Source organism: Sturnus vulgaris, chromosome 5, assembly GCF_052056855.1.
Source record: "Sturnus vulgaris isolate bStuVul1 chromosome 5, bStuVul1.hap1, whole genome shotgun sequence".
Taxonomy (NCBI): domain Eukaryota; kingdom Metazoa; phylum Chordata; class Aves; order Passeriformes; family Sturnidae; genus Sturnus; species Sturnus vulgaris.
The window spans coordinates 74041671-74060862 of record NC_142247.1 but is presented as its reverse complement, the minus strand read 5'-3'; the positions used below and the strand labels follow the sequence as shown (position 1 = coordinate 74060862).

The following is a 19192-nucleotide window of genomic DNA, read 5'->3' as shown; positions in this document are numbered from 1 at the left end:
TCAACGCGCGGGGCGCGTCACGGAGCGCGGGAAGGACGAAAATGGCGGCGGCGCTCGGGGGATGAGGAGGGGCCGGTGAGGGGCGGGGACCGGGACCGCGATCACGGGATTGACGTTTGGATCGAGACCGGGATCGGGACCGAGGTTTGATCGGGAGCAGGGTTGGGATCACGGTCGGGATTGAGATTTGGATCGGGACAGGAACAGGGACAGGGACTGGGATCGGAATTGGGGTCAGGAATGAGGTTTGGATCAGGACCGGGATCGGGATCATAGTCAGTGTTGACGTTTGGATGGGGACCGGGATTGGGGTCAGGACTGGGATCATGGTTGGGATTGAGGCTGAGAGCGTGGTTGGGGTAGGGATTGGGATGGGAATTGGGATCGGGGTCCGGATAGGGATAAGGATCAAGATCGGAATTGAAGTTGGGGTTGGGATCGGGGTTGGAATTGGGGTTGGGGTTGGGATAGGCGTGAGAATCAGGGCTGAGACTGGGATCGGCGTTGGGATTGGGCTCCAGATTGGGATTGGGTTTGAGGTCGGGATCAGGGTTGGGACTGAAGCTGGGATCAGGGTCAGGATTGGGATCACGGTCAGAGTCAGAATCAGGGTCAGGACAGGGATTGGGATTGGGGTTGGGATCACTATTAGGGTCAGAATCAGGACCAGGCTTGGGAGCGGGGTTGGGATCTGTGTGTTGGGATTGGGATTGGGATTGGGATTGGTGTTGGGATGGGGCCAGGGCCCGGGTTGGGGTTGGGATTCTCCAGCCCAAACAATTCCCCATTTCCATGCAGCCCAGCCGTGATTCCTGCAGAGCTCCCTCCCGGGCTGTCCCCTGCCCTGCACCCCAGGACATCCATTCCCTGTGGGGTCCCTCCTCCTTGCCTGGAAGGTTCCAGGCTGCTTTTGGGGCTCTCTCCAGCCGGGACCCCACCATGGAAGTGGATCCCCGTTTCCTGCACCTGCACCAGCCCATCCGTGACCTCACCAAGAACTGGGAGGTGGATGTGGCCACCCAGCTCGGGGAGTACCTGGAGGAGGTAATGGGGTCACCCCTCAGCCCTGTCCCTGGGCCACCCCAAATCCTGCTGGGCTCAGCCTCTCCTCCTGCCTTTCCCAGCTGGATCAGATCTGCATTTCCTTTGACAACGGGAAAACCACCATGAACTTCATGGAGGCAGCGCTGCTGATCCAGGGATCTGCCTGCATCTACAGCAGGAAGGTGAGGACACAGGGATCCCTGCCTCATCCCAATCCCATTCTGTGATCCCTGCCCCATCCCAACTCCATTCTGTGATCCCTGTCCCATCCCAACTCCATTCTGTGATCCCTGCCCCATCCCTGCCCCATCCCAATCCCGTGCTAGGCCCTTTCCATGATCCCCGAGTTCATGGGGCCACCCTGGAATTCCCCCTTGGCCCCAAATCACTGATGGGAGTGAAGGGATTTCAATTCTTCGTTCCTAAATTTGATCCCTCTGTGGGTGTTGGCAGCCCTGGGGCAGATCAGGAATTTTGCTGTTCTCCAGGCTTTTTCTCAGGAGTGGGATATAAAATCTGATTTCATCACAAAGTCAGGGGATATTGGATCTTTTTGACCACAAAACCCTGGAATGGTTTGGGTGGGAAGGGACCTCAAAGCCCATCCAGTGCCACCATGGGCAGGGACACCTCCCACTGTCCCAGGCTGCTCCAAATTCCTCGGATTTCCCCAAGTCTGGCCTTGGAATGTCTGAAAAAAAAAAAAGGGAAAAGAGCAACAAACCCCCTCCAGCTGCCCTGGGATAATGGGAAGGGGGAGTCCCTGGGGTGGAGGGGCTTTCCCAGGAGCTGCTCCCCCCTCTCCCAGCTCCAGGTGCTGTTTTCCAGGTGGAACACCTGTACATGCTGGTCTGCCAGGCACTGGACTGCATCTCCAACAAAAAGTGAGTTGGGATTTTCCAATCCCGTAATCCCAGAGGCGAATTTTCCCTGCCCAGAGGGGAATTTGTCCTGCACAATCCCTGCTCTGGGGATTGCCCTGATCCTGCTCCAGGGCCATCCCCACTCCCATTCCTGCCCTGGAAGTGCAGCCCAGGCTTAGGAATGACACCCCAGGGGTAACAAACAGGACCAGGGATGCTTTTCCTTCTGGCTGATGGAGATTTCAGAGTCCAAAGGAGCCCGAGGGAACTTTTCCCGAAAGGAAAATCCCTTTTGTGCTGCCAGCTCCTTTGGGCTTTCACACTGACACGAACCAGAGGGAAAACCCCATTAATTCTTTTTGGAGGGACCGTGGCAGGGTAAGAGGGACCCTTTCCCACCATCCCATGGATCCTGGGCCTGTTTTTCCCCAGGAAGCAGAAACTCCCCAGCTCCCTGGGCCCCGACGGCCGCGACGCCGACGCCACCTTCACGGACAAGGAGGTGGAGGTGAGCTGGGCTCTGTGCTCCCTGTCCTGCTCCTGGGAGGCCCTCGCTGTCCCTGGGGGCTGGGGTGACACTGGGGGGCTTTTCCTGGCAGCTCCTGTCCCTGGATGACATCCCAGAAACCAGCCAGGCCAAGGTGGACACGAGGAGGAATCAGCAGATTTCTGTAAGAGGAACCATTGTTGTTTTATATCTCTTTTTATTTCTCCTTTTATTCTGCTGTTTATCACTCATTTTCCTCCTTTTATTCCTCTCTTTATCCCCCCTTCATCCTTTTCTCTTTTTGTTTCTCTTTTTCTCCATTTCCTTTCTCTTTTATTCCTCTCTTCCCCCTCCTTTTGTCCTTCCATTTTCTCTTTTTATCCCTCCTTTTCTCCTTCTTTTTCTCTCTATTTTTCCTTCCTTCTCTCTCCTTCTCCTTTTTACACTCTTTTCCCTCCTTTTATTTCTCTTTTTATTCCTCCTTTTCTCCTTTTTTATTGCTCCTTTTTTTCTCTTTTATTCGCCTCTTCCTCCTCTTTTTCTCTCTTTTTTCCTTTTTCTGCCTCTTTTTATCTTTCTTTTTCCTGCTCCTTTTCTCTCTCCTTTTCCCTCCTTTTCTTCCTTTTCCCCCTCTTTTTATCCCTCTTTTTCTCTCCCCTTTCCCCCTCTTTTTCTCCCCCCCATGGCACCATTTCCCAGGTGAATCCAGCCGGGGTGGTGGCCTTGGGGACAATGACCCCTTTCCCAGGCTCTGTCCCACCTCGCTGTCCCTTCCCAGGCCGTGAACATCGTTCCCCTGACCCCGATGTCCCTGGAGGCCCCGGAAGAGGGGGAGAAGGAGGAGGACCCCCTGATGAGGTGACACTCCTGGGATTGTCCCTTGTCCCCTCCCAGGCTCCCTCAGTACAAACACACAATCCCTGCTGGGATCTGTGGAGGAGCAGGAAGTTCCCAGGATACTCGGGGACATCCAGGCCAGTCCCGTGCTGCAGGGAGGGCCGGGGTGGCACTGGGCTGGCCCAGGGGACACTGGGGACACGCTGGGGACAGTCCCCTGATGGAATTCCCGGGATTCCCACAGCCGGCAGGGTGAGGTGCTGGCGGGCCGCAAGGATTTCCGGATGAACGTCTCCATCCAGCACGCCTCTGGCACCTTCCTGCAGGACCTGGCCGGGCAGGAGCAGCACCTGGGCACGGCCACAGGTACCTGGGGGGGCTCCGGCTGTCGCTGTCACTGTCACTGCCGGCAGCTCAGCTGTCACTGTCCCCTGCAGCAGCTCCGGGGTCCCGCCCTGCAGAGTGTCCCAACGCTGGCTCCACCGCGGCCGTGGTGAGGGCACTGAGCTTCTGCGAGGAGGCAGGTGAGGGGTGGCACCTGCCCAGGGCTGTCCTGGTGTCCCTGGGGTGTCCCCTGGAGTCCCTGGGGTGTGTCCTGGTGTCCCCGCTGTCCCCTGGTGTCCCTGGGGTGTGTCCTGGTGTCCCTGGGGTGTCCCCTGGTGTCCCTGGGGTGTGTCCTGGAGTCCCAGCTCTCCCCTGGTGCTCCGAGGTGTCCTGGAGTCCCTGGGGTGTCCCCTGGTGTCCCAGCTGTCCCCTGGAGTCCCTGGGGTGTGTCCTGGTGTCCCAGCTGTCCCCTGGAGTCCCTGGCGTGTCCTGGTGTCCCTGGGGTGTGTCCTGGTGTCCCTGGGGTGTGTCCTGGTGTCCCTGTGTCCATCCAGGGTGCTGCAGAGGAGGGTGAGGGGTGAATGATTTCATCCCTGACAGGAGGGGCTCTGCTCCCAGGGAACAGGGACAGGAGGAGAGGGATTTTGGGGAATTCTCTCCTGGAAAGGGCTGTGCACTTGGGGACATGGGCAGTGGTGGCCCTGGCACTGCTGGGAACGCTTGGATTTGGGTTCTGAGGGATTTTCCAACCCAACCAACTGCACCAGTCCCTGCTCCTGCCCTCTGCTGCCTGGCAGGAGAAACTCCTGGGGGGATTCCTTGGCAGACAGGGTGGGAATGGGGGGTCCTGGAAGCTTCTCCACCCATTCCCACCCCTCCAGGTGCTGCAGGAGCTGACGATGATGACATTCCTGAGGCCCTGGGGGATGACATGGAAGTGACTCCGGTCCCTAAGGAACACATCGAGGCCCAGAGGGTCTGTGAGGGCAGGGCCTTGGGGGGCTGCCTGTGCTGCTTCCCTGGAGCCCCCCACTCCTTCCCCAGCCCCCTGGATCCCCCCCCAACCCTTCCCTGTCCCTCTGTGTCCCCCCAGAGCACGCCCCGGACCCGGGGGTACATCCTGCGGGAGAGACCCCCCAGCCAGGACCCCAAACCCCACAGCAAGGTAAGGGGGGCCCTGGAGCCAGGGAGATCCCAAATCCGGGCAGGATGGGAGCCCTGGGCTCCCCCAGACCCCCTGCCCATCCTCACCTCTGTGCCAGGAGGAGCCAAATCCGTGGCAGAGCCTCGACCCCTTTGGAGACTCCGAGGAGAAGCCTTTTAGGAGAGGTATTTTTGGGGAAAATGGGGGGCTCTGGGGCAGCAGGGACAGCACAGCCCCTGGTGGGTCATTCATCCCTGGCCACTTGTCCCTCAGTGTCCCCAACCCCATGGGATGGTCACTCCTGCTCCCACAGGGGGACATTGCCAGCCCCACTGGACATCCTCAAGTGTCCCTGTCCCCACCTTGGGTCGTTCCCAGCCCCGTGACATCCAGAGGGGCCCTGTCCTCTTCCCAGCCCCTCGTGGTGGCCACACACCCGGTGTCACCCGTGTCACCTGCAGGGAGGCCCTTCCTGGTGCCACACGGCCTGGATGACATCGTTGGGGGCAAGAGGAAGAGGAGGGGCCCGAGGAAGCTGCAGGATTTCATGAGATGGTTCTCTGCAGCCTGTGAGTGATTCCCACGGGATCCTGAGGGATCGAGATCCAGAAGGATTCCCAAACCTTTAACAGGGATTTAACAGCCCTGGGCATGTGGCACTTGGGGACACGGGCAGGGGTGGCCCGGGCAGTGCTGGGGAGGGGGGGAGTCGATGGGCTCAGGGGGCTTTTCCAATGTTCATAAATCCATGGAATTCCCACCCAATGATTGTTCCTGATCTGCTCCCCCCAGACAACAACGTCACGGAGGGGAAAAGCAGGAGGAGGGGCCCCACGTTCGCAGGTGAGGGGGACACGGGCAGGGACACCCCAAAACTGGGGGGGGGACAGCAGGGAATGGATCCTGCAGTGGGGTAGGAAGCAGGGGAAGGACACCCCAAAGCCAGGAAAGGGGAGCCTGGGATCCCTGCTGGGGCGGGGTCTCTGCTCTTAGGGGGTGCAGAGGGGCCATCCCAAATCCCCCATTCCCAATCCCCCATTCCCAATCCCTGCAGACCTGGAGGTGCTGTACTGGCGCCACTTCAAGGAGCGGATGGCGGCGCACAGGAAGCTCCACAGCTCGAGGGTGAGTGTGGTGGGGGCTGGGGGGCTCTGGGGAGCTCCAGCACCCCCTCCCCACGCTCTGGGGGTGCTCGGGGGGGCTCAGGGCTGTTCCTCCCCCCAGGAGCCGCGGTGGGAGCCGGAGCAGGAGCAGGAGCAGGAGCGTGAGGCCGACAGCGAGGAAGGGGCAGGTGCTGGAACCCAAATCCCCAAATCCCTCCTGCCTCCCTGCTGGGGGCACTGAGGGGGTCCCCAGGGGGCACTGAGGGGTGTCCCCATCCCAGCAGATGACGATTTTGTGGAGAACGAGGACGTGGAGCCCGAGGCGCCGGAGGAGCTGGGGGGAGGATCCCTGGGTGAGCTGCTGAGCCTTCCCTCCCGAATTCCTCACCCCATCTGTCCCTGAGGGACCCCTGTCCCTGTCCTCTGGGTGCTGCCCCCCGTTCTGGTGACCCCCTTTTCCCACAGACCCCCCCGAACCCGGATACGAGGAGCTGGTGCGCAGGAACGTGGTGGGTGCTGGTGTGGGGATGTGGGGGTGACTCCAGAGGGTGGGGGTGTCCCCAGGAGTACTGGGGTGTCCCCAGGGGTGCCAGGGTGTCCCCATTCCTGTCCCTGTTGTCCCCAGGAGCTGTTCATGGCCAGCTCCCAGAAGTTCGTGCAGGAGACGGAGCTGTCCCGGCGTATCCGGCACTGGCAGGAGCACGTGGAGCCACTGCTGCAGGAGCAGGCAGGACCCCCGGCATGGGCAGGGACCCCCGGCATGGGCTGGGACCCCCGGCATGGGCTGGGACCCCCGGCATGGGCTGGGACCCCCGGCATGGGCTGAGCCCCTCTGCTCACACCTGAACACCCTGTACCTGCCCCCCACCCTGAACCCTCTCTGCCCTTCCTTGCCCAGCCCTGAGACCTCCATACCCCCTACCCACCCCAACCCCTCCCCGTCCCCCCATACCTGCAGGAATCCCGTGCATTCCGTGTCCGTGGGAACAGGCTGGCACTGGCTGGTGGCACTTCCTGTCCCCTGCTGTCCCCAGGAGCCCCATGGCCCAGTCTGTGTCCATGGGAACAGGCTGGCACTGGCCGGTGGCACTCCCTGACCCTCCCTGTCCCCTGCTGTCCCCAGGAGATCCGTGCCTCCTTCGATGTCCGAGCCTATGGGATGGCCCTGACCGAGCGCTGTGCCGAGCAGGGCCAGTGGCACTCGCTGGCCAGCCTGGTGGCCGGGCAGCCCCCGTTCGAGGTGTGCCGCTACCTGCTGGCCTCGCTGCAGCTGGTAAGGCTTTGGGGGGTTCCCTGGGGGGGTCTCTGGCTGTGCCAGGACCCTCGGGCCACCCCCTGTCCCCTCCTCAGGCCAACGACGCGGAGGTGGAGCTGGCGCAGGACGCGGGGCTGGAGGAGGCGCTGGACACGGTGCGGCTGCGGCGCCTCTCGGCCCGCCCGGCACACGAGAGGTTCCAGAACCTCCAGCTGCCCTCCCAGAGCAACCCCGGCCCCCAATAAACACCCCCACTTTGATAAGGAAAGGTCTCTTCTCTGGGGGATGGTGGGGGGTCACTTCAGTCACCTGCACAGGGACCCCCAGCCCATGGGGAAGGGTCTGGGGGGGCTACAAGGGGATCCCTCTGGCCACTTACCCTTTGTCTCCTTCTTTTGGGGAGGGGTCTGGGGTCACTTCAGTCACCTACACAGAGACCCCCACCTCATGGGACACTCCTAGGGGGCTGTCAGGTGTCCCCTCCCTGCCATGTCACACACCTGGAGGGTGTGGACTCTGTCAGGGCTCTGTCCCTCCTCACCATGTGACACACCTGAGGGGCACTGGGGGCTGTCAGGTGTCCTCTCCCTGCCATGTCACACACCTGGAGGGTGTGAGCTCTGTCAGAGCTCTGTCCCTCCCCACAGGACACACCTGGGGGCTGCCAGGTGTCCCCTCCCTGCCATGTCACACCCATGTGACACACCTGGGGGACACTGGGTGCTGCCAGCTGTCCCTCTCCCCCACATCCCACCCCCGTGCCGCCCCAAATCACCACAAACCCCGCTCCGGGTGGGCGCCACCGCCGTTTATTCCCCTCCCGCGGGGGGCAGCGGCTCGTACGTGTCCATGTGCGCCCTGACGCTCCGCGCCAGCTCCTCGGCCGTGCGCGAGCGGCCGTAGCAGTCCCGGAAAATCCCGTCGGGATCCACGAGGAACGTGAGCACCGAGTGATCCACCACGTAATCCCCGTCAGCATCGCGGGGCCCGGTGCTCACGTAGACCCGGAATTTGGCCGCCGCCTCCCGCACCTGCTCGGTGGTGCCGGTGAGCCCCAGGAGGCGCGGGTGGAAATCGCGCAGGTACCGCGCCAGCGCCGCCGCGTCGTCGCGCTCGGGATCCACGGTGACAAAGAGCGGCTGCAGCGGCGGCAGCGCCGGGTCGCGCTCCAGCAGCTCCACGGCTCGGCTCAGCTTCTCCAGCTCCTCGGGACACACGTCCGGGCAGTGCGTGAAGCCGAAGTAGAGCAGCACCCACTGTCCCAGGAAATCCGCCTTGCGCCGCGGTGTCCCCGACGTGTCGCACAGCTCGAAGTCGCCCTGGCCCAGTGACAGCTCGCGGAGCTGGCGGAGGCGGCGGGCGCGCTGCTGCTGCTCCTTTTGGTGCCGCAGGTACAGCCAGCCCGCGGTCGCCACGCCCGCCACGGCGCTCGCCACCGCCAGGCGCTGCGGCAGCGGCAGGCGAGGGTTGGGTGGCGGCACGGAGGACAGGCGGCGTTTGGGGTGGCACAGGGCTGGGCACAGCTGCGGGATGGGGCGCAGGGAGCGCAGCATGGCTGGGGGGTGTGGGCAGGGGGAGAGGGGGTCAGGGGGGTGAGCTGCCCCTGTGTGTCACCCCCGCCCCAGGGTGGGTTTTGACCTCAGGCCTGTGCCCCGAGTGCACTCTCAGCCCTCGTCCCACCCCTCTTGCTGCTCCTGGACCCCCCATTCTGTACCCCAAATGTCCCCTGACCCCTCATCCCACCCCTCCTGATGCTCTTGGACTCCCCACTCTGTCCCGCAAATATGCCCTGTCCCCCACCCTGTGTCCCGCAGCTCTCGGACCCCCAGACCTTCACCCCAAATGCCCCCGACCTCCACCCTGTGTCCTGCTGCTCTCGGACCCCCAGACCTTCACCCCAAATTCCCGCTGACCGCACCTCCTGCGGCCCTTTGGGCCCCCATCCCTGTCCCTGCTATTCCTGTACCCTTCACTCTGCCCCTTACACGCCCCCTGCCCCCTCATCCCCCCCGCCATGTCCATTCCCCGCTGACCTTTGCCCTGTGACCCCTCGCCCGTCACCGCCCGTCCCGCCCGGAGCGCCCGCGCCGCCGCCGCCGCCGGAACCGGAAATAACGAGGGGGGGGCGGAGCCAAGGCACGAAGGGGCGTGGTCTTTATTTAACCCAGCCACTGTGGGCGTGGTCAAAGAGGAAGGGGCGTGGTCAAATGGTGTCGTAGCCTCCCTGCGCACCCCCCGCTTCCACCACTAGGTGGCGCCACCGCCACGCGCGGCACCCTCAGAATCGAGGGGCGTGAATCGCGACATGGCCCCGGTATCGCGACCGTCGCGGTTTATTGTGAGTCCCGGAGGGGTCCCGAGGGCAGGATGGTCTCGGCCACCAGCGGCGGCAGGTCCCGGGGGGGCTCCGGGCCGAGGCACAGCGCGTCCTGCAGCTCCCGCCGGCCCTCAGCGCTGAGGGTCCCCTCGTGGTGCACCCGCAGCCAGGGCTGGCCTGAGGGAAGGGGACACAGGGGTCATCGAGGGGCTCTGATCCCCCCCCCAAATATCATCCCACCCAACCGGGGTGCACCCCCAGCCAGGGCTCGTCGGGGGTCTCCTCACCTGCCCGCAGGTGCTGCCCGGTGCCCACCAGCAGCTCGGCGCCCACACGGAGGTTCACGGGGTCCCCGGCCCGTGACCGGCCCGCGCCCAGGTGGTGCAGGACCCGCGCCAGGGGCAGCGCCCGCACCTGCTGCACCCAGCCTGGGGGAAAGGGGGTCAGGGGGACATGGGGGGGTCAGGGACATGGCAGGGCACAGGGACATGAGAAAGGACAGGGACATGGGGGGGGGCACAGGGACATGGAGGAGGACAGGGACATGGGGGGGGCACAGAGACAGGGGGGGTCACAGGGACACGGAGGGCAACCCCAGCCTCAGGGGCACTTGGGGAGCAAGAGGACACAGGGAATTGGGGAGGGGACATGGAGTGGGGAGCCCCAAACCTCGGCGGGACAGGGACATCACGGGAATGCCCAATATGGGGGCGTCAGGGACATGGGGGACACAGCCCGGGGATGTGGGACAAGGGGCACGGGTGAGGATCCTCAGAACACGGGATTGGGAATCAAGGACCCCCGAGGTGCAGGGTATGGGGGTTTGAGGACCCCCAAGCACAGAGGATGGGGGACAGGGGGGTGCAGGTGAGGACTCCCAGGGTGGGGGGAATAATCCAGGGAAGCCTTGAGCATCCCGGGGAGGGGTGAGGGTGGGAAGGGTAGGGAGGGGATGGGAATGGATGGGGACAGTGGCAGTGGGGGGACCCTCAGCCCCTCGGAGGGATACGGGACGAAGGGAGGGTGGGGGATTTGGGGTGGGGGATTTGGGGTGGGGGTCCCCCCTGACCTTCCTGCGGCGCGGGCAGCTCCTCGCAGACCTTGGCTTCACCCAGGAGCTGGCGGCGCTGGGCGGGGGTCCCGGCACAGAGGTCCCGGGCGGTGTCGGGGGGCACCCCCTGCGCCCCCAGCATGGCCTCGAACTTGCCCAGGGCCGAGCCATCGTCCAGAGCCCGGGCCAGGCGCTCACGGCCCTTCTCGGCCTCCTGCTCCAGCCCGCACTGCCACAGCAGCACCCCGCCTGCACCCCGAAACCGGACACGGGCTGGGACCCCCACAGGAACCCCCAAACACCGCCCCACAGCCCCCCTGCTCCATCCCGCACTGCACCCTAAACCGGGACACGGGCTGGGACCCCACAGGGACCCCCAAACACCGCCCCACAGCCCAGTGACCAGGTGTCACAGGTCGGGGGGCCGCCCCCTTTCTTTGTCCCCCGTGTCCCCCAGTGTCACACTGACCCAGGACAGTGACCAGGTGTCGCAGGTCGGGGGGGCCGCTCCCCTGCAGGCACTCGAGCGCCTCCAGCACCTCCAGCGCGTTGCCCACGGCGCGGCCCAGCGGCTGCTCCATGCGGGTCAGCAGGGCCGCAGTGCGGATGCCCAGGTGTGTGCCCACCTCCACCTACGCGGGGACACGCACGGGCTGCTGGGGACAGCGAGCGGGCACGGACAGGGGCCAGGGACAGAGACAGAGGGCAGGGACGGGGACACGTGGGGACGGGGACAGGGATGGACAGGGACAGGGACAGGGGAGGGATGGGGACACGTGGGGATAGGGACAGCAGTCAGGGATAGGGGACAAACAGGGACAGGAGTAGGGACAGGCAGGGACAGTGGGAAGGAGGACAGGGACAAGGGACGGCGAGCAGGGACAGGGACGGGACACATGGGGACACGGAGAGCCAGGGGCAGGGTCAGGGATAGGAGCAAGGACAGGGACAGCGGGAATGGCCCGGGACAGGGGGCAGAAGAGAGGACAGGGATAAGGACAGTGGGAGGGGACAGCGGGCAGGGGTCGCGGGGGGTCCCCGGGGTGTCACCAGGCTCCGCGCCAGCTCCCGCGCGCTCTCCTGGGTGGGGTACAGAGCTGCGCCCCCGAACTTGACATCGAGCACCAGCGCCGAGAGCCGCTCCGCCGCCTTCTTGCTGAGGATGGAGGCTGGGCCGGGCAGGGGGGGAGCGGTCACCGCCTGCGCCCCCTCCCCGCGCCCCTCCTGGCCCCGTGTCCCCGTGTGCCCGTACCGGTGATGAGAGGCAGGCTGTCCACGGTGGCCGTGACATCGCGCAGCCCGTAGAGCACCCGGTCCGCGGGCACCAGCTCCGTGCTCTGCCCCACGATGCAGCAGCCCACCCGCTCCAGGATGTGCAGCATCTGCGGGCACCGGCGGCACCCCGTTGTCACCCCAGGGACGCCCCATGGGCATCCGCACCCCACCGGCACCCAAAACTCACGGGTACCCCATCAGCACCCATCCTTCCCCTTCAGACACCATCAGCACCCCACGGGCACCCCACATCCCATTGCCACCTCGCCAGTGGCACCCCATGGACACCCACACAACCCACGGGCACCCCACGGGCATCCCACATCTCCTCCTGCGCCCTTTTAGGACCCCGTGAGAACCCACAACCCATTGGCACCTGTACCCCACCAGTACCCCAGAGACACCCAAGCCCCTTTTCGCACCTCATGACACCCCATTGTCACCCCACACCCCATGGACACCCCACGGGCACCGCCATCACCCCCCCATTGTCACCCCCGCCCCTCTGCAGCCCCGGTGCCCCCGAGCCCGGTTCCTGCAGGGTGTGGAGGTGCCCGTGGTGTCCCCGTCCCTCACCCCCCGGGGTCACCTCCTCGGGGCTCTGGGAGACTCGGAATCCGGGAATGGCCTCCAGCTTGTCCAGGGTGCCCCCGGTGTGGCCCAGCCCGCGCCCGCTGATCATGGGCACCTGCGGGAGGGCACAGGTGGGCACAGGGATTCGGGGACCTCCCCACGTCCCCGCCTCACCCCTGGGTCCCCCTCACCTTGCAGCCGCAGGCGGCCAGCGCGGGGGCCAGGGCCAGGCTGACCTTGTCCCCAACGCCACCGGTTGAGTGCTTGTCCACCACCAGCCCTTGCCAGGCGGGCGGCCAGGCCAGAGTCCGGCCAGAGGTGGCCATGGCCTGGGTCAGGGCCAGTGTCTCACCCGCGTCCATGCCCCGCAGCCGGATGGCCATCAGCATGGCACCTGCGGTGACAGCGACCGGCCACATGTCACCTCCCCGCTCCGCTCCCCTGTCCTCAGCCTGACCCGTGCCCGCAGTCAGATGCCACCAGCATGGGGACACGCGGGGCCACCTCAGTGCCCTCCCCAGGACTCCCGCCCGCCCACATCCCCTGGCCGTGACCCTCTGCCACATCCTGGGCACCCCCCCGGCCTTGTCCCGTGCCCAGGACCCCCCGGCACATCCCGGGGTTTTCCTTGCTGTCCCTCGCACTGCTGGGACCGCCCCTGCCCCCGTGTCCCCTTGAGCCATGCGTGTCACTTCCTGGCCATGTCCCCCCGGCTCTGTCCCCGTCCCTGGCCGTGTCCCCCCTCCACGCCCCGTCCTCTGTCCCCCTGTCCCCGGGGTGTCCCTCCCGCACCGATCTGTCCCTGCTGCGCGGTGCCCTCGGTGACGCCGCTCACGAAGCTCCGGATCTCGGAGTCCTCCAGGCGCTCCCCGTCCCGCTTCTTGCGGATCAGGGTCGGGAGAGGGGTCGGGGCGTCCATCCCTGTCCCGGTTTGGGACAGCTGGCAGCGCGATGTGGCAGCCGTGACACCCCGAAGTGACACCGATGGCACCCGAACCCACACGGCCGCGCCCCGGTTGCTCAGAGCCGTCACCCCGCGCCAGCACGGCCACACCCGGTTCCCGCACGGCCACACCCGGTTCCCGCACGGTCACTGCCGGTTCCCGCACGGCCGCGCCTCCCCCGGCGCTGCCGGGACCTGCCCGTGCCTGTGCCCGTGCCCGTGCCCGTGCCCGGCCTGGCCCCGTGCCCGGTGCCCGCTGCCCTCGAGGCGGCTCCGGCCGTGGACTTTGAGCCCCGGGCAACGAGCGGGGCACGGGAGAGGCCGCCGCGAGGGGTGACACGGGGGTGACACGGGGTGAGGGTGACACGAGGGGTGGCCCCCCGGTCACTGTGGACACTCGCAGGTCGTGCCCGGGGTCTCTGCCCTGCCCAGCCCACAGATCCCTCAGAGCGGGGAGGAGTCGCCAAGGCGCGGTGATGACGCGTGTCCCCTCCCTGGTCGGTGTCCCCAGAGCCTCCAAAGCCCCGAGGTCCTGGCTGGGATGGGATAATGGGATAATGGGATGGGACTGGAGAAGGGAGAGGGGTTGGTATCACATCCCTCTCCCCTGGCACGTCCCACCCCACTGCGGGTCTCCCTCGGGCTGGGCAAGGGGAGGTTTTAGGGGGCCCCCCGCCCCCCCATGAGACGCAGCGGGACAGAAGGAGAGCGAGCGAGCGAGTGCTGCTGCAGTTCGTGTTTGTCACAGGCTGGCAGTGTCGCCGCTCCCCTACAGGGGCGAGTCCCTCATGGGGATCACATTTTCCGAGTGGCGCACGCCGAAGGTCTGTCCTTGTTTCTGGCCCTGCGGGGGGACAGAGGCGATGTGAAGGTGAGGGGCTGTGGGTCGCTGTCCCCCAGCCCTGTCCCTGTCCCCGTCCCCGCTCACCTGCTTGGGGCTGTAGTCGCTGGGGCCGGGGGTGTGTAAGATGGGGCGGGGGCGGCTCCGCCCCGCCATGGTACAGCGCGGGGCCCGCGCCATGTACACGTTGGTGTCCACGGTGCTGTATCTGCTGGGTCCTGGGGTCTGCGGGGACAGGAGCGGCTGACGCGACCTCCTGGACCCCAGTACCCCGGACCCTCGGTACCCGGACCCCCTGCACCCCAGGCCCTTTGCACCTGATCCCCCTGCCCCCCAATCCCCCGGGGCACCCCCGGTCCCCACCTTTCTCTTGTCTTCGAACATGCTGGGGCCTCTCCCTGTCATGGTGCACTGGGGGGCCGATCTCTTGTTCACCAGGTGAGGGCCCATCACGGGTGGCAGCTGGTAGCTGGCAGGGCCTGGGGGGGACACGGCTCAGGGGGACACGGGGGCTTCCTCCTCCCACGGGCGGGGAGGGAGGGCTCAGCCCCGGGGTGCTGGGGGGGCTCAGCCCAACCAGGCCTTGTTGGGGAGCCCAGTCCGGCCCAGGGGGATGGGGGGCCCAGCCCAGCCCAGGAGGTGATGGGGGGTCCCGGCTCAGGGGTGAGATGGAGGAGGAGATTAGGGGGTCCTGGCCTAAGTGGGATAATGGAGTCCCAGCCCAGGTGGGATAATGGGGGTCCCAACCCCGGAGGAGATTAGGGGATCCCAGCCCAGGTAGGATGTTGGAGGTCCCAGCCCAGGAAGGATAATAGGGATCCCAGCCCAGTCCTGGAGGAGATTAGGGGGTCCCAGCCCAGGTGGGATAATGGGGGTCCCAGCCCAGGTGGGATAATGGGGGTCCCAGCCCAGTCCAACACAGTGGCAATGATGGGGATCCCAGCTCCAGGGAGATGACGGGGTCCCACCCCGGGGGACTCAGGGGTCCCATCACGCCCCCCATCCCTCACCTGGTGTCTGCGGGGGTTTGTCCTGGCGGCCGCGGGACCCCACGGAGCAGGCGGGGGCCGAGGGCAGGGTCATCCTGTCGGCCAGCTCGGGGGAGTAATGGGCTACAAAGGGCGAGCGGGGGTCAGCGCCACTAGCCCGGGGGGGTGGGGGGGGTGTGGGGGGGTGTGGGGGGGTCCCGTCCTCGGGACAGCCGCCCCTCACTCACCTGGCCCAGGTGTGTCGCTGGCCCGGCGCTGGCGGGCCCGGCCGCCCATGGTGAAGGCGGGAGCGCGGTCCCGGCCCCGGGCGGTGACGCCGGTGGGCACCAGGTACTGGGGGCCGGGGGAGCGCGGCTGCTCGGGACCCCCCAGCCTCAGGCCGAAGCTGTAGGCGGGAGCGCGGGGCGTGGAGGGGTCGCGGTGCTCGGAGCCTGGGGGCGGGCAGCGGCTCGGTGGGACCTGGTCCTGCTGGCTCCGGTCCCCCTCGGGCCCCGCCGTGCCGCACTCACCGATGCCGCTGGGCAGCCCGTACCGGGGCCCGGGGCTGCGGAGCGGGGCCGGCACGGGCACCCGGGGCCGGTGCGGTCTCCAGGGGCCCACCCAGCTGTCGTTTGACATGGGGGGGGGATTCTGCTGGTGCCGCCTCGGCCTCGCCCCCCCCGCCAGTGCCCTCGGGGGGAGATGTGGGTACCCCCAGCTGCCCGGGGTGGCAGCAGCGGCCTCGGCGTGCGGTGGTGGCGCTGGTGGTGGCAGCGGCGCCGTGGTGACAAGTGACACTGCCGCGGGGCAGAGGGTGCCAGCAACGGCGGCGTGGTGGCAGTGGTGTCACAATGGTCGCGGGGTTCCAGCGTTTTGTCGCCACCACCGCGGGGTGACAACAGTGAGAGCGCCGGGGAAGGAACGCCGGGAACCCCGTGGATACACCCCAAAAGTATACCCCATAAATACACCCCAAAAATACACTCCATGGATACAACCCAGTGGATACAACTCAAAAATTCACCCCATGGATACACCACAAAAATCCACCACAAAAATCCACCCCATGGATATAACCTGTTGGATACGTCTCAAAAATCCACCCCAAAAATCCACCCCGTGGGTACACCACAAAAATACACCCCAAAAATTCACCCCATGGGTACATGCCACAGATACAGCCCCAGCACCCCATGGATGCACCATACCCTATATCTGACCCCCCAGAACCCCAGGGAGAGGACAGGAGGGACACGGAGACACAGGAGCACAAGGACGGAGGGACAGGAGGGGACATGGGGGACACAGGAACACAGAAACTGTCTGAGACCCCAGGGGCTGCTCCTTCTCTTGGGGACACCTCTGTCCTGGGGACATCCCATCTCTTGGGGACACTTCTGGTCGTGTCCCCCCTCCATCCTCCCGTGGGGAGCTCGGGGGTCACGCGGGGCCGGGGGTCGCCGTCCCCTGTCGGTGTCACCCGCGGGGCGCAGACACAGCAAAGGGACACGGGGGGGTCCCGGTGCTTCCGTCACTTTATTGGGGGGTCCCGGTGTAGGGGGGGCTGGAGCTGCGGGGTGGGGGACAGGGGATGGGAATTGGGGTGCAGGACAGGGCTTTGGGGCCCTGGGTTTGGGGGAGGAGGTTGAGGGGGCAGGGTTTGGAATGGGGGGCAGGATTTGGGGTTGGGGGAGCTGGAGGTGGGATTGGGGCTTGGGGGGTAGGACACAGGGTTGGGGGACAGAGTGTGGGGCAGGGATGTGGGGGGTCGGGGGCAGGAGGAGGGATTTGGGGACAGGAGGTGGAACTGGGGGAACAGGAGGTGGGGTTTGAGGGGCAAGACGGGGTGCAGGACTGGGAGAAGGGTTTGGGATCTGGGATGGGGGTTTAGAGTTTGCGACAAGAGTTGGGGTTTGGGGGGCAGCGCAGCAGGGCCGGGATTGGCAGCAGGGACTGGAGTCTGGGACAGGGGTTTGGGGTTTGGGGACAGGAGTGGGGTCAGGCCCCAGGGCCGGGGGGCAGCACAGGGGCTGGGGCAGCCGTGGCGCCCCCCTAGGCCGGGTATTTGCAGACGAAGGGTTTGCGATCCCCGCAGGCCTCGCCCTCCCAGGCCATGAACCCTGCAGAGGGCGACACGAGTTGGTGCTGGGACAGGGGACACGCGGGGCACTGTGACAGCCCCGGAGCCCCCCGGACACCCCCTGACCCCCCCTTGTCCCTCCCTGACCCCCCAACCCTCGGGTCCCCTCACCGCCTGATCCCCCCAGTGTGGCACAGGCTGTCCCCAGCGCCATTGTCCCCAGCCCCGGCTCCCCAGTGTCCCCTCACCTGCCGAGTCCTCCAGGGCGATGCAGGGATGTCCCTTGGGGCCATCGTCCCCCTCCCAGGCCCAGTAGTGCCGCGGGGACCCGTCAGCCCAGAGCCAGCCCTGGCGCTGTGACAGGGGAGGGACACGCGGGTGAGACAGGGGGACAGGGGGACACACGGGACAAGGGAGGGACACACGGGACAGGTGAGACAGGTGACAGCACATGTAGGGACAGGTAGCACTGCAGGGAGTGGCCAGCCAGGGGTCAGGCAGGGGACACCAGGAGGGGACATGCCGGTGTGGCCGACAGGTACAGACACAGCACGCTCGGGTCACTCACCCGCCGGTGCAGGCCGATCCAGACGCTCTCCTCCCTCTCCCTCTCCCTCTCCTTCTCCCCCTCCTCATCGTCGTCTCCCCGCCGCGGCCGCCGGGCGATGAAGGCGGCGAGCGCCCGGTGCTCCTCGGGGCTGTGCAGCGATGCCAGGTGGCCCCCGCGGGTGGCCTGGCACCACGCCTGGGGACAGCGCCACGTCCAGGGGGGCCCGGAGGGTTTGGGGGACCCTCAGAGCCCCCCACTGCCCCCCAGCACTCACCTCAGCCCTCCTCCAGCTCAGCTGCTGCCCGAAGTAGCCATAGCAGTGTCCCTCGAAGGACAGCCAGCCCCGGGGACATCTGGTGGCCTGAGCCCCTGAGGGGGGACAGGGGTGTCACCGCGACACCCCCAAACCCAGCTGGAGCCCCGCGGGGGCGGCTTTTGGGGGGGTCAGGGCACCCCCGGCCCTGTTTGGGGGGCTGAGGTTGGGGAAAACGGATGGGGGTGAGGACAGGGGGCACTTTGGGGGTCTCAGGGTGTGGGTGGGGAAATCTGTGTGAAATTTGGAGGTTTCAGGGTGCAGTCTGGGGGATCAGGGTGCAGTTGGGGGGATCAGGGAGTATTTTGGGGTCTCACCCGGCAGGGAGGGGGGCAGCACCAGGCATCCCAGCAGGCAGAGCCCCAGGAAGGCGGCGGGACCCATCCTCACCTTCCTGCAATGGGGGGGCTGCAGGGGGCGGGGGGCGGCCGGGCAGCGACCCCTGCCCAGCACCCCCCACCCCACCCCCGCCTCCAGCACCCTCACCCCAGCACCCCCAGGATTCCCCCAGCACCCCCAGAACCCCCGGCACCCTCATCCCAGCACCCCCAGGACCCCCCCAAGATTCCCCCAGCACCTCCAGGACCACCCCAGACCCCCAAGAAACCCCCCAGGACCCCCCAGAACCCCCCCCCCCCCGGCACCTCGCAGCTCCCGCAGCGGCCCCGGCTGAGCGGGACGGGGACCCCCCAACCCTTTATAGGCCCCGGGGGGGGTGGGGTGCGGTGCGGGGGGGCCGGGCCGGGAGCACCCACTCGTGGAGCCCCGCTGGCACCGCATCAAAGGGACAGGTGACGCTGGCACCCACCTGCGCCACTGCCCTGGCACTGCACGGGCACCCCCGGGTGCCGCCCCCGCTCTTGGGGTGCCACGGCAGGGACCCCCGAGGGGACCGGACGCGGGGGGACACGGGGGGACACGGGGGGGGGACAGTCGCCATCCCCGGGGGGCGCCCCCCATCCTGAGTGCGGACAGGGGGGTGAAGGTGCCGGGGGGGCCGGGCTGGGGTGCGGACAGATCAGGGGTCTGATACGGGAGGGGGAGCGGCCGACACGGAGCGAGGGACAGACAGACGGACGGACACGGACTGAGGGACACGGACTGAGGGACAAAACAAGGGACAGGCCGAGGGACACGGACGCCGCTCGCAGCCACCCAGCACCCAGCGGTGACCCCGGGGTCCCCACGGCACCCGGGACAGTCCCAAGGCCAGCTCCGAAGGGG

At 66.5% G+C, this 19192-nt stretch overlaps 5 protein-coding genes and 1 long non-coding RNA gene across 7 annotated transcripts; 1 reads left to right on the top strand and 5 right to left on the bottom strand.

Annotated features, from left to right (window-relative positions):
- The first annotated feature begins 2 nt into the window (after positions 1-2).
- Positions 3-7335, top strand: NCAPH2 (non-SMC condensin II complex subunit H2). Its single transcript, XM_088166009.1, has 21 exons — positions 3-144; positions 799-1044; positions 1125-1226; positions 1873-1928; positions 2340-2415; positions 2507-2578; positions 3173-3252; positions 3476-3597; positions 3669-3755; positions 4437-4531; positions 4649-4720; positions 4818-4884; positions 5161-5268; positions 5492-5542; positions 5754-5824; positions 5924-5990; positions 6087-6155; positions 6268-6311; positions 6428-6529; positions 6926-7075; positions 7153-7335. The coding sequence occupies exons 2-21, from the start codon at positions 940-942 to the stop codon at positions 7300-7302; spliced, it is 1746 nt and encodes a 581-aa protein (XP_088022135.1). The 5' UTR covers positions 3-144; positions 799-939; the 3' UTR covers positions 7303-7335.
- On the bottom strand, positions 2852-5742 carry LOC148223806 (uncharacterized). Of its 2 annotated transcripts, XR_015804124.1 has the most exons (3): positions 5155-5742; positions 4807-4872; positions 2852-4505 (listed from the first exon to the last, which is right to left on the bottom strand). It is a non-coding gene; the product is annotated as an uncharacterized LOC148223806 (long non-coding RNA). The 2 variants fall into 2 exon arrangements; XR_015804123.1 differs by lacking the exon at positions 5155-5742 and having other exon boundaries at positions 4807-5148.
- Positions 7336-7844: 509 nt separating the features above from the next.
- Positions 7845-9172, bottom strand: SCO2 (synthesis of cytochrome C oxidase 2). The gene is made up of 2 exons (XM_014890760.2): positions 9091-9172; positions 7845-8612 (listed from the first exon to the last, which is right to left on the bottom strand). The coding sequence occupies exon 2, from the start codon at positions 8608-8610 to the stop codon at positions 7867-7869; it is 744 nt and encodes a 247-aa protein (XP_014746246.1). The 5' UTR covers positions 8611-8612; positions 9091-9172; the 3' UTR covers positions 7845-7866.
- A 17-nt stretch (positions 9173-9189) lies between these two features.
- On the bottom strand, positions 9190-13308 carry TYMP (thymidine phosphorylase). Its single transcript, XM_014890761.2, has 9 exons — positions 13066-13308; positions 12465-12667; positions 12290-12388; positions 11678-11807; positions 11476-11594; positions 10895-11057; positions 10444-10674; positions 9662-9802; positions 9190-9551 (listed from the first exon to the last, which is right to left on the bottom strand). Exons 1-9 carry the CDS (start codon positions 13190-13192, stop codon positions 9391-9393), a joined length of 1374 nt encoding a protein of 457 aa, XP_014746247.2. The 5' UTR covers positions 13193-13308; the 3' UTR covers positions 9190-9390.
- Positions 13309-13985: 677 nt separating this feature from the next.
- On the bottom strand, positions 13986-15664 carry CIMAP1B (ciliary microtubule associated protein 1B). The gene is made up of 6 exons (XM_088166130.1): positions 15556-15664; positions 15274-15477; positions 15068-15169; positions 14421-14536; positions 14145-14282; positions 13986-14060 (listed from the first exon to the last, which is right to left on the bottom strand). The coding sequence occupies exons 1-6, from the start codon at positions 15662-15664 to the stop codon at positions 13986-13988; spliced, it is 744 nt and encodes a 247-aa protein (XP_088022256.1).
- Positions 15665-17077: 1413 nt separating this feature from the next.
- LOC106862012 (rheacalcin-1-like) lies at positions 17078-18352 on the bottom strand. Its single transcript, XM_014890764.2, has 5 exons — positions 18286-18352; positions 17930-18024; positions 17674-17850; positions 17354-17459; positions 17078-17145 (listed from the first exon to the last, which is right to left on the bottom strand). The coding sequence occupies exons 1-5, from the start codon at positions 18350-18352 to the stop codon at positions 17078-17080; spliced, it is 513 nt and encodes a 170-aa protein (XP_014746250.1).
- Between the last annotated feature and the right edge of the window lie 840 nt (positions 18353-19192).